Genomic DNA, 10,773 nt, shown 5'->3' on the forward strand with positions numbered 1-10,773 from the left:
TGGTGCCTTCCATTGTTAATTTTTGAAATTAACGTGAGCAGTGATAATTTTAACAGCACTTATACTCCATCTTACGTGAATTCTCTGAATTACTTGCATGCCGGGTACATGGACGTGTTCAAATCACCTTTAATTATCCTACATGCGTCTAGGTACAGTAAGATAAAGCAGCCATATGACGATATCTGTCATACAATAACATTTTATCATAATTCTCTTTCGTTTACTTTGCATTGAATGTTGATGCTCTTTCATGTAAAAATAATAATTCACTTCCTGGTTTCATTCTATAACTAAACGAATAGTACACGCTTTTTATTAATATATTTGAACACGAATCTTATGTAGTTCTTTGTTGGACTATGATTTCAGTGATTTTGGATATAGTATAATTATTTAAGTCTGTGAAAAGAATCCGTGAAGTCAAGACAAATGAGAATAGTTTCTTAATTGGAAGCACCAGCGTCCTATAAACTCGTAAAAACAGGATGTAAACAGTTATTTTATTTTGCGCGGGGCTTTGTGGAATAAGCACAAAGGAAGAAAGTATTTAAATCTCCAAGTTATTTTGTGTCACGAAGGGGATTTCTGTGCAAGAGAGGAAATTTCCGCGAGGCAATATGCGTGCCATTTTTGTATTAGCAGTTTACACAGCTATAACCTTTCGCTAGAAAAGGTAAACAACTCATCTGTACGATAGTAGAAATCTTTTATAATGTGTAAGTATTCCTTGTTAAGTTTCAAGTTAGCTGTAATGCATGGGTTACTGCTTGTTAACGTCTGCGCCAGTCAGCTGTTCAGCCTGCCTGACTACTTACGAGCTACCTGCTTCCCGCTCAAATTGTTTCCAAGATGGCTGCCTTGTTGCCTCTCTAGTGTTTCTGTATACCTCGTTGGCTTGCTCATAAAGAAGAAGATATAGATAGAAATATCAATAATCATAACAAGATGTAATTAACAAGGTAACATTAATTAGAGAATTGACACAGTTTTCGTTTATTTTCCTCCATTATTCATCTTAGATTATTGTCAGTAGTTCAACAACCAGTGCCTTTTCTCTGTTGGTAAGCAACAGTTTTCAGTGCCGCCGATTTTGTTGTAGGTGAGGGTAATCGTTTCACGTTAGGAATGGAAACACCAACGTAGGATAATGCACGAATATGAACTATTATTAATTTAAGTAGTTTTTATTATTAACGTTACATCAGTATGGCTTGTGTCACCATACCGTATTTATTTGTGAAGACTACCGGCAGCTTTCTTCCAAAATAAAAAAAATGACAACAAGGATACAAACAATACAGAAAGCTTGTTGTATCTGCAAGAACATGTGAAGTTTTACTCCTTTGGTCCACTAAATCATTACATGATTACATTTTCGATCTCAGTGCTTGGAAAACAGCTACAGCGGCTACAATGAAGAGGGTGGCACTGTGTTCATTTCTGGAGGAACCGCTGATCCCGTCGCCGGTATTGCACAAATCGTCTTTGCAAACTGTTTTATACACTTTCACAGTATCGTTTTCCATGGCTCCATAAAATTCTTCTGGGACTATAGTATAACCATCGTCACATCCTCGGTGAAAAGCGATGACCGCTGAAAAATGTCACATTAAATGTTTTAAGTTACATAATTTTTAAGACACCAAGACAGATAAACGTATTTAGCAGCACCATCTCTTGCTCCTTACTGTGAGAAGAAGTGGAGGCAAGAGTGCGAGTGGCGCCTCTAAGCGGATTATTTTGAACTTCTTGCTGAGAGAAATTCCCAGCAGAAGTTCAGCGCAGAGATTTTCCACCTTGAGTTGCACATCTGCGTATAATACGTATATCTGTGATACCTAATTGGTTTAGTACCAATAACGACAATGCGTTTCTTATCAAAAGCAATGATCGTTACAATACTTGCTTACTTTCCTAAATGTACAGAGTACTACCAAATACCCAGGTATGGCCCCGGCGCCCACCCAGCGTCGAATAACATGGGTACCTGGGGGAAACCCTGGGGGGTAAAGGCGGTCAGGGGCGTGATGCTGATCACATCTCCCCCACTCACGACCGGATCAAGAAAGTGTGGGGCGTTGCCCCCACACCCCCTATACGCCTTCATGGCGTGGTGCTATGCACAGGGGAACACTTTACCTTTTTTTATGTCCATAGAAGTTCTTACAAATGAATTCTTCTCATAATCCAATGGTTTTCACTTTTGGATTTCGTCACCGAACTGCACCAAGGGAAGGCTAATCGCCCCTCCCAAATACCTGGACTAGGTTTTTCAATACAGTATATTTAATATATAGTTGTATCTAAGTATTGTATATGTAAGCTATCCTTCATTTCATTTGTGTAAAACATTATGGATGGCTCAACATGAATATTTATGTAAATATTGTAATGCCGAATGTCAATTACCATTATATTAATTACTATTATTTGTTCCTAATTCTGCATTGAGGTAATAATCTATATTTCAAATAACAATTAAATAAGTAACGACTCTATGCTTTGTGTATATTTTTCTGGCTCAACGGGGCGACATTATTCTAGAGAAGAGGTTTTTATTTCTTCGTTTCCGCACCTGTCGTCCTATTCATATATTATTTTTAGGTTCATCACGACAATGAAGTAACAATGGTGGAAGAAAATAATGAACATCCTTTACTTATGCGGCATTCCAAAGCAGTATCCCTATTTTCACCCTGTGCACGTTAAACCCTTAGACCACGGAGTAGGGCTATATATTGTAAAAACTATGTAAATACTAGTTAGAATGGACTTTCGCGGGGAAAACGCCCCTATCAAGTCTCATTCCTGGATTCACCACTGCCACTGGTTCCAATCCCGCCTTGGCATTGGGGATATTTGAGAGAGTCTATTTTATCTAATTCATCATCATTCATTCTCATCGTCGCGATTAACTAGGACGCGAAAACAGTACGATAGAGTAGTAGAATAAACATGTGGTTCAATTGAAACATCTGTAAATATTGTAAAGACTAAGCAACGCCTTACATTTGAAAGGAAAGCGATGTTACTGGGAACATTTTACTATTTTTAGTAAATTTCCCAAACCTCTTAATAACTTTTAATAACAACATTTCTAATAATTTTAGTAAGAACACTTTTCATGTTTTTCTCTAAAACGTTATCTGGAAGAAAATTATTATTTCATCCTAGTTATAATATTTTAAATTTTTAACCTGAAATTATTACCCCTTAAAAGTACTTTGATAGCAGTTTATATTGAGAGACAGGATTTAAATTAGCAGACTCAGCCTCTTAGCTAGATATTTTGGTGGCCTACACTACCAAGCACCGACATTTTATATGCGTCCTTCTATATTTTCTTCTTCCATGGTTTGTGATATTTACATCCTACACATTTTGAAATATTTAGACATTCGTTATTTGCATTTCTGATTTTTAAAAAGTTTAGCATATTTAAGAATATTTCAGTAATGCCTTGTGTCTGAAGAACATCTTTAAATATGTTACCAGAATATAACATTAAAAGTAGAAGAAAAAGGTTAGGAATAATATAATAATAATAATAGTGTGCAGTATATTATCAGCAGAAAATTTTCTAATTTAAAATAATTGAACTCTTGTCGAAAAAAAAAAAATAACATCGTTATGAACTATGTATTAGACATTATTCTAAATAAAAGTTACAAAAGATTTATAAAATCCGACTGATATCTCAGAAAGAAAATTAGAATTTAACTTTTGTTACTTTCAATGAAGTAAAAAGTCAATTATCCTATCACAATTGACAGTTTTTTTTTGCAATTTATTTTTCGAGTGCGACTGTTTCCCACAAAGGTATCAAGCTCACTGCGCAACTATGGAGAACAAAGTATAGACTGGTATAGGTATAGGTGGTGGGTTGAAATGACGTCACGGGAAACGCGTTATGTGATTAGACGCTTGGAGTAGCGTGACGAGATATCAACAGCCTGAATTTTTCCCAGGAGGGGCAGAGTCACAGACTTTTATTATTATTAGTATTACTATTATTATTGCTTTATTACTATTGTTATTATTATGATTGTCATTATTACTGCTATTATTGTCTTTATTTTTGTTATTATTATTATTACATTATTATTACTACTTCTACTACTTAGATTCTTTTATAAATTACATACATTTGTATGTACTACTAATTCATGTAGGACAAAATTTTTTTTATAGTTAGATGATCAGTATAAAATAGACTGTAAGCTTAAGTGTAACCATATTTCAAATAATAATAATAATAATAATAATAATAATAATAATAGTTGCTGTAACTTACGGTCTGTAAATCACAGAAAAACAATGATTTTTGTTATAAAATATCGCTACAATTTCCCCATAAACTCTTTCCACAAATCTGAGGGGGACACTTGCTTCCCCCACCTCCCTGCGGGCACCCATAGCCAGAATTGTGACGACATAAAGCTCACATCACAAATACTTACATGAGTTCGATTTGAAATGCATCCTCAATGTGCAGCAATATTGGTTTTCTGAAGTACACGTTTCAGTATTCCATTTTGTTGCAGTTTCGCCATGGCATGATTCATTTCCTGCGTGGCCCAGCTCGAAATGACATTGATAGCATTCTTTCCCTGATGATAACAAAAGAAATAATTATTAATTACAGTACATAAGGTTAGTTATTCCAAACCAATGCATTACCATTGATAATAAATCTTTACACTAATAGCTGTGCTCGAAATGGACATTTTCACGACATCCATTTGGTCTCTGATTAACGAGATTAACCACTAGTGAAATGAAGGACTGTATTATAATTAATAATACTTAATATTAAAATATTTAGATAAACAACAACTGGTGCAAAACACATTGGACAAGAGGCTTCTGGAGAAATAAAATAAAGAAAAATTAAATAGCTCCCCTGTGCATTGCACCACGCCATGAAAGCGTAAGGGGGGTGTGGAGCTAGGGTCCCACAGTTTATTGATGACGACCGAAGGTGGGGGTGATGTGATCAGTACCACGCCTCTGCCAACATTTACCCCCCAGAGTTTCCTCCAGGTACCCACACTGGGTGTTGCTGGAGCCGCTTGAACAGGTGGGAAAAATCACTGTTTTTTCACCCGCCGGGGACGAAGACGAGCCTCTTGCATGATAGTCAGACACCATAACGACTGACCTACCGCGGCTTTAGGCTTCTGGAATTTTCATCTTTTTAAAATTTAGACAGACATAAATCGTGAATGGTAGTCAGCTCACCAAAACGGAGAAATAATTTAATTCAGTCCTCAATATTGTGTGTTCATAATACTTAGTAACAAATCAATTTGTGCACGTGACAGATATTTCAGTATTGTTATATAGCCTGTATTCAGGGATTGAGTTTATTGTTTAACTGACTGAAACTTTACTGATGGGTTAATCGGCACAAAAAAGAGAGAATGACAGTTGCCATTTGTGACGAGACGGGACGGGAAGGTTCCAGATAGTCATGGACCGGAACACCGTTTCGTCACTTTCTTAAAAAAGAATCTTAGTTTTCAACCTGAAGAGGGTTCCCAAAGAAAGGAAACAAGAAATAATTAAATTAAATTTGAAATCGCTTCTCTGTATTAGATCCAAGCCAGAATGAGGCATCATAACTTCTATATATATTCCACAGTAGGAAGTTGTCACACCGACCTGGCAGTTAGGCGCTATACTCTGTCCAAGCATCTCTGGAGCAGAGAAGGAAGAGGGGGATCGAGTGGACAGAGCTAAGCAGTACACACTGCTGCGAAGGCTTGTAACTGCAGTTGCTTTTCCTCCTCCAAGCAATCCCGCTCCCTCTCACGTGTTCATTGTTGGAGCAGTTTCGCGTCACTACTTGCGCAGAGACGCCATATCGTTTACTTGCTCCAAAGAAACTCGGAACAGAGTACAAGTGCTTCCAGGAGGACATACAAACTGAAGTCACTCAGCGCTGCTATGATTCAGTGTGAATGCTTTCATGAATTTCTGCGTGTTTTAAAGTAAATAGCATGCATCTTGCTTTATGATGCAGAGTTCCCTACCTGTGCGTAAGCTTGTTTTCAGAAAGAAAAGTTAAGCCCCTATCACACGGAACTGGAATTCTAGCAGGAATGCCCTAGTTGGCACTGAACTGACTTTCTAGGTAGAAATCATGGCCGCCTGGCTGACTGCTTGACTGGTTTTGAGAAATAGGACATGTTCTAATTGCTACTAGCTTTCCTCGACTGGATTCTGTGGAGCAGCCAATCAGAGCAAAGTTTGGCCGTGTGAAGATAATCTGAGAGTTTTTAAAGGAGCGTTTTTTTTTATGTCTGTTTTTTTGTATGTGGTTTCGGGGGGTGCTGGCTGTTTATGTTATAGTTTCTCCGTTTCTCGATAAAAAATAAAAAAACTAAAGAGATGATGTGCAGTGCATTCATGTTCAGTTCATTAATATTTAGGTATTTATGCAAAGCGATGAGATGTGTACGTGACAAATATGATTAACTGAAAATGAAAATCCTTATTATTACAAGTGTATTAATAAATGTTTGACTTCTTTTTTTTTTTAATGAATCCTGCGAATCTCATGTATGAATAATGCAAAGCCGAGTTAAAAAGCTTTGCATTGATTACCATATTTTTTTTCTCGAGCCAATCTCTAGTTCATACTTTTCCTTTTTTAATAAAAGCACAAAGCAGTAATTCTCCTACAACATTCTTCAAATTGCTCGTCCACCATTAAGCCGGCTTTAGACGAAAGCATTTCCATTAACATTTTTGCTAGCATAATTGCTACGTAAATGCTTCCAAAAATCTCATAACAGAGTTTTACACCAAAAACATTTCATGGATCATTTCGGTTAGCTGTTCCAATTACAATGTATAATACATACAGCACGAAAGGCACGTCGAGTTACAAAGCCTATGGTGAGTGCACGGTGTTTACAATTGAAAAAGCAAAAATATTCTTCCGTACGTGTACAGTAGACGTTGTAAAGTATGTATTTTATCAGCGCCATTCTTCTCTACCTAAAACCATTTAATGCGATGCGATATTCCTCTCGGTTGAATAGTTATCGTATTTTAAAAGTGTGAAGTGGTACGTTGTTTACATCTCACGCGGCCGCCATTAAGGAAACGAAAGACTATCGACAAGTACGGTGTAACAAGTACCGTGTGAGGCGAAAAGTAGTAAATGGGTAGCCAGTCCAGCGTCAACTAGAGCATTCCTACTGGATATCCAGTTTCGTGTGATTCAGGCTTCAGTTGCATTTGAAAGCCTGCTCGAAACCCGGAGCATACTCGTTAGCGAGATATCACTCATAAAACATTATCCAACCCATGCGACAAACTGCCTTACCAGATTTTCCAAGCCCATCAGGTTTGATTTGATATGGTTCATTTTACTTCGCTTTTCTTCCACTTCTGGGGGGGGGGGGGTGTAAGGGGTGACCTTCCACGTAGGCGCCCAAAAGTCAACCTCACTTCCACGCAGATGAATGAGGCTCTGGCGACTGGCACTATGGCCAGTATAATTTTGTGTGTGTTGTCCTGTATTTTGTCCTTGTGTGTGCTGAGTGCCCGTTTACAGCCACAGCTTTTAACGGAACTCAGAATATTTTATGATTTTAGTTATGCAACGTTAGAGTTGTTATTTGTAATGAGAAGGGGCTGGCTCCCGTGTAGTGTGACGGGTGCAAAATAGCCTAAGTGCTGACGCACTCAATATTTTAAATTCAAATCTTCCACTTTTGGCTAATGGCGAGGCTGAGTGAAGAAATTCATGAAGCGACACTCACAAAGAACACTTATGACCCGGCCGGGATTCGAACCCGACACTATTGGTGTTGTAGCACAAAGTGTTAACATCTCCGACACGGAGATCTGCTTATTTGAAGAATGTATTCGAATTTTTATACCAGAAGTATTTGATTTGAGATTTGATTTAAGTCCACCTTATGTGCAGAAAGGCTAATCGGAACTGGGCCTACAGTTTAAAGTGTGTTCCGAACAACTATGGCCGTGTCCGAAAAGTGCAAGACCGTACTTGACGCTTACGTTCTCTGAGAATGGTCTCGCAGTTCGGTCTTGAAGTCTTGGACTGGAAGCGAAAATCTTTCGAATTACACTTAGACTGCAGCGCCAAATACGATCAGTATATAAAACTAAGAACACATTGTTTTTTCCGCGTTATAAACACGTGTTTTTCACCATAGGAATCACGTAGCACTTTAAAATGTTCTTATGCTAACATTTCCACACATTAGAAGAACTGCAAGCAAGATTTGACTTTCGACTTCCATGATTTCAAACAAATGAAAAACGAGTGCAGAAGTCTAGCAAAGAAAACTGCAATCTCGCGTACTGCAAGCTACGGTCTCGAGTTATCGTTCAATTGGCGCTTTCGAACTGGACTAGGTGACGTCACTTTCGACAAGACCATACTTCAAGTCTGCGTTTTGGGCCTCTCGGATAGAACCTGCCTCAATCAAAAAGGAAAAAAGGAACAGCCAATATTCAAGTTGCATAAAAGTATATGATGATAAATGATTTCAGTTCTAAAACTTACCGGAAACTCCGTAAGAAATGAGTAGCGTAAGGGCAAGAGCTGCTAAAATCCTCATCTTGATTCTTGTTAGGTGAAATCCTCAGTGTCAAATGTGCACTACATACCTCGCTTTATATGCGTTATCAGGGTGAGAATTTCACAGGATATGACACACCTAAATACGCCAAAGTTATGAAATTGCCTGTGTTGTGTGAAATATTAGTAATCAAACAGGATAAGTGCTGGCGTACTAGATACGCACGTTGTAAAAGAATTGCTATCTTAGTTTCGGAACTGCCTTGAGATGAAGCAAAGATTAGCAGGATCTCTGTCTCATTGACGTAACTTGGGACCTGATTTTGAAGGGGCAGCATCGAACTTGCGGCTTAACAATAAGGGGGGGGGGGGCAGAATCAATAAGGTAGCGTCCAAGATAATTTGGTAAATAACTGTTACAATTTTAATTAACTTAATTATTATTTTTTGCGGGAGGGATTGCCCCCTTCCCCCTCCAAGTTACGCCTAGTTGCAATTGTGTTTCTAGCTCTCTTCCAGTCTCGGGCAGAAAATGAACGCCTCGTCCTCAAAGTCAAAATCAGAGTTTTAAGTCCACTTTCTTCTGGCCTACAGTCTATAATAGAATTCGAACCACATTGTGCCTCCATCAGGAATTGAGCCGTAACCCCTTGATTACAAGACGATAGCGTTAACGCCACGCCATCAGGGAGATCCTCGCAGACTTGCTTTCGTCTGTCTCGAGTCTTGAAATAAACTAGAAATACAATCTGTTTGTAATGTTTATTGGTGACGCCTCGTCTCTACGCTTGGAACCCTAGAAAACAGTGTTGTATCATGAATATGAATATATATATATATATATATATATATATATATATATATATATATATATATATATATATATGCAGCTGCGCGCACAGGTTTACAATTGATTGGCTTTGCAAGTACTTTCAACAAAATATATGTCTTTCAAAAATCTAGACCGGAAAAGGCACATAAGTCGCATACGAGTCATTCCATATGAAATCAACACAGCCCACAACCTGACCAACTCCGATTTTCATGAAATTTGGGGAGTTGAAACTATGCATGGAACTTAGTAACTATAAAAATTTTGAGTCTCGTGCGTCTTGTAATTGTTAAATTATTCAAGGTCAAAGTTCGCATAAATTGCCCTTTTTGAGCCCTCTTAGCTATACTAAATGTGCTGTAACTCCGCCCCTATCTCGCCTAAGAAGCTCAAATTAAGCTTATTGTACAGGAAATTGAACAAGCTTTCCAGTGATATATAACAAGCCTACATTTGGATAAAAATGTAATATTGTCACGTGACCTTGACCTCTGTCCTTGAATATCTCAAAACATGTCATCACCAAAAATCGTGAAAAAAAATATTTGGTCCCTCATGCCATACTCTAAAACATATCAAAAAATCATTCTGGGACTGCATAGGGATCATAAGATACAAAATAATATTTGTAAATATCTGACTGATAAAAGCCCCATTACATGAACTATGACGAGTCAGAAGTCCCTTAGCACCCCCTGCAAAATATAAAGGAGTTATCCTGATCATGAAAGAAATCGGAGATGGTCAGGTTGGAAATTGCACATATCTGTGTTGAATGACTCATACTTCGATTTTCTGGTGCTTTCATCTCGGTCACATTGAATCAATTAAAGAAAATATTATGAGTATAATTATATATTGGCCATGTGTAACGATTCTTAACAGTGATGAAGCCGGACCCGTGGCGGAGTGGTTATCACATCGCGCTACGACTCCAGGGGTCCCGGGTTTGAATCCTGACCTGGGCATGGATGTTTGTGAGTGTCTATTCATCAACTTCATCATATCATCACTCATCCCCATCTTCGCAAATTAGCCGAAAGTGGCACAAAAAGCGAAGTAAAATAACGCAAATCAAATCAAATTAACAGTGATGATGGAACGTGTATAGCATGCCTGTAGTGTTTGCTATTAAAATAATAAACATAAAAAATGTCTGCTGTAAAATTGCATTTTTTGTCTTAAGAGCCTTTTCCTGAACAGCCTAGAAATAAAAGGGTGGATATTCGCTTGCTATGAGCAAGTAGTTAAGTAAAATCAATTTGGTTCAGGTAATGGTTTCAATATCACAAAAACGCTTTAACTGTACTGTACTGTACAACGTGCGAGTTAGTTAACTTACTAGAATAATATTCTCGTAATCTTCACTTCATTCAGG

At 37.8% G+C, this 10,773-nt stretch overlaps 1 protein-coding gene across 1 annotated transcript; it reads right to left on the reverse strand.

The window, feature by feature from the left end:
- Nucleotides 1-1,237: 1,237 nt before the first annotated feature.
- LOC145999955 (uncharacterized) lies at nt 1,238-8,618 on the reverse strand. Its single transcript, XM_083137245.1, has 3 exons — nt 8,549-8,618; nt 4,464-4,613; nt 1,238-1,597 (listed from the first exon to the last, which is right to left on the reverse strand). Exons 1-3 carry the CDS (start codon nt 8,601-8,603, stop codon nt 1,371-1,373), a joined length of 432 nt encoding a protein of 143 aa, XP_082993371.1. The 5' UTR covers nt 8,604-8,618; the 3' UTR covers nt 1,238-1,370.
- Nucleotides 8,619-10,773: the final 2,155 nt, after the last annotated feature.

This window comes from Lepisma saccharinum, chromosome 16 (genome assembly GCF_977018435.1).
Source record: "Lepisma saccharinum chromosome 16, izLepSacc3.1, whole genome shotgun sequence".
Lineage (NCBI taxonomy): Eukaryota > Metazoa > Arthropoda > Insecta > Zygentoma > Lepismatidae > Lepisma > Lepisma saccharinum.

What these genes read in the sequence shown, in the direction of transcription:
- LOC145999955 (XM_083137245.1), bottom strand. Translation starts at nt 8,603, where the DNA reads ATGAGGATTTTAGCAGCTCTTGCCCTTACGCTACTCATTTCTTACGGA. An exon ending in CATTTCTTACGGAGTTTCCG is followed by an intron (nt 4,614 to 8,548) that starts GTAAGTTTTAGA and finishes TGTTATCATCAG; the next exon opens with GGAAAGAATGCTATCAATGT. An exon ending in GCATTTCAAATCGAACTCAT is followed by an intron (nt 1,598 to 4,463) that starts GTAAGTATTTGT and finishes GACATTTTTCAG; the next exon opens with CGGTCATCGCTTTTCACCGA.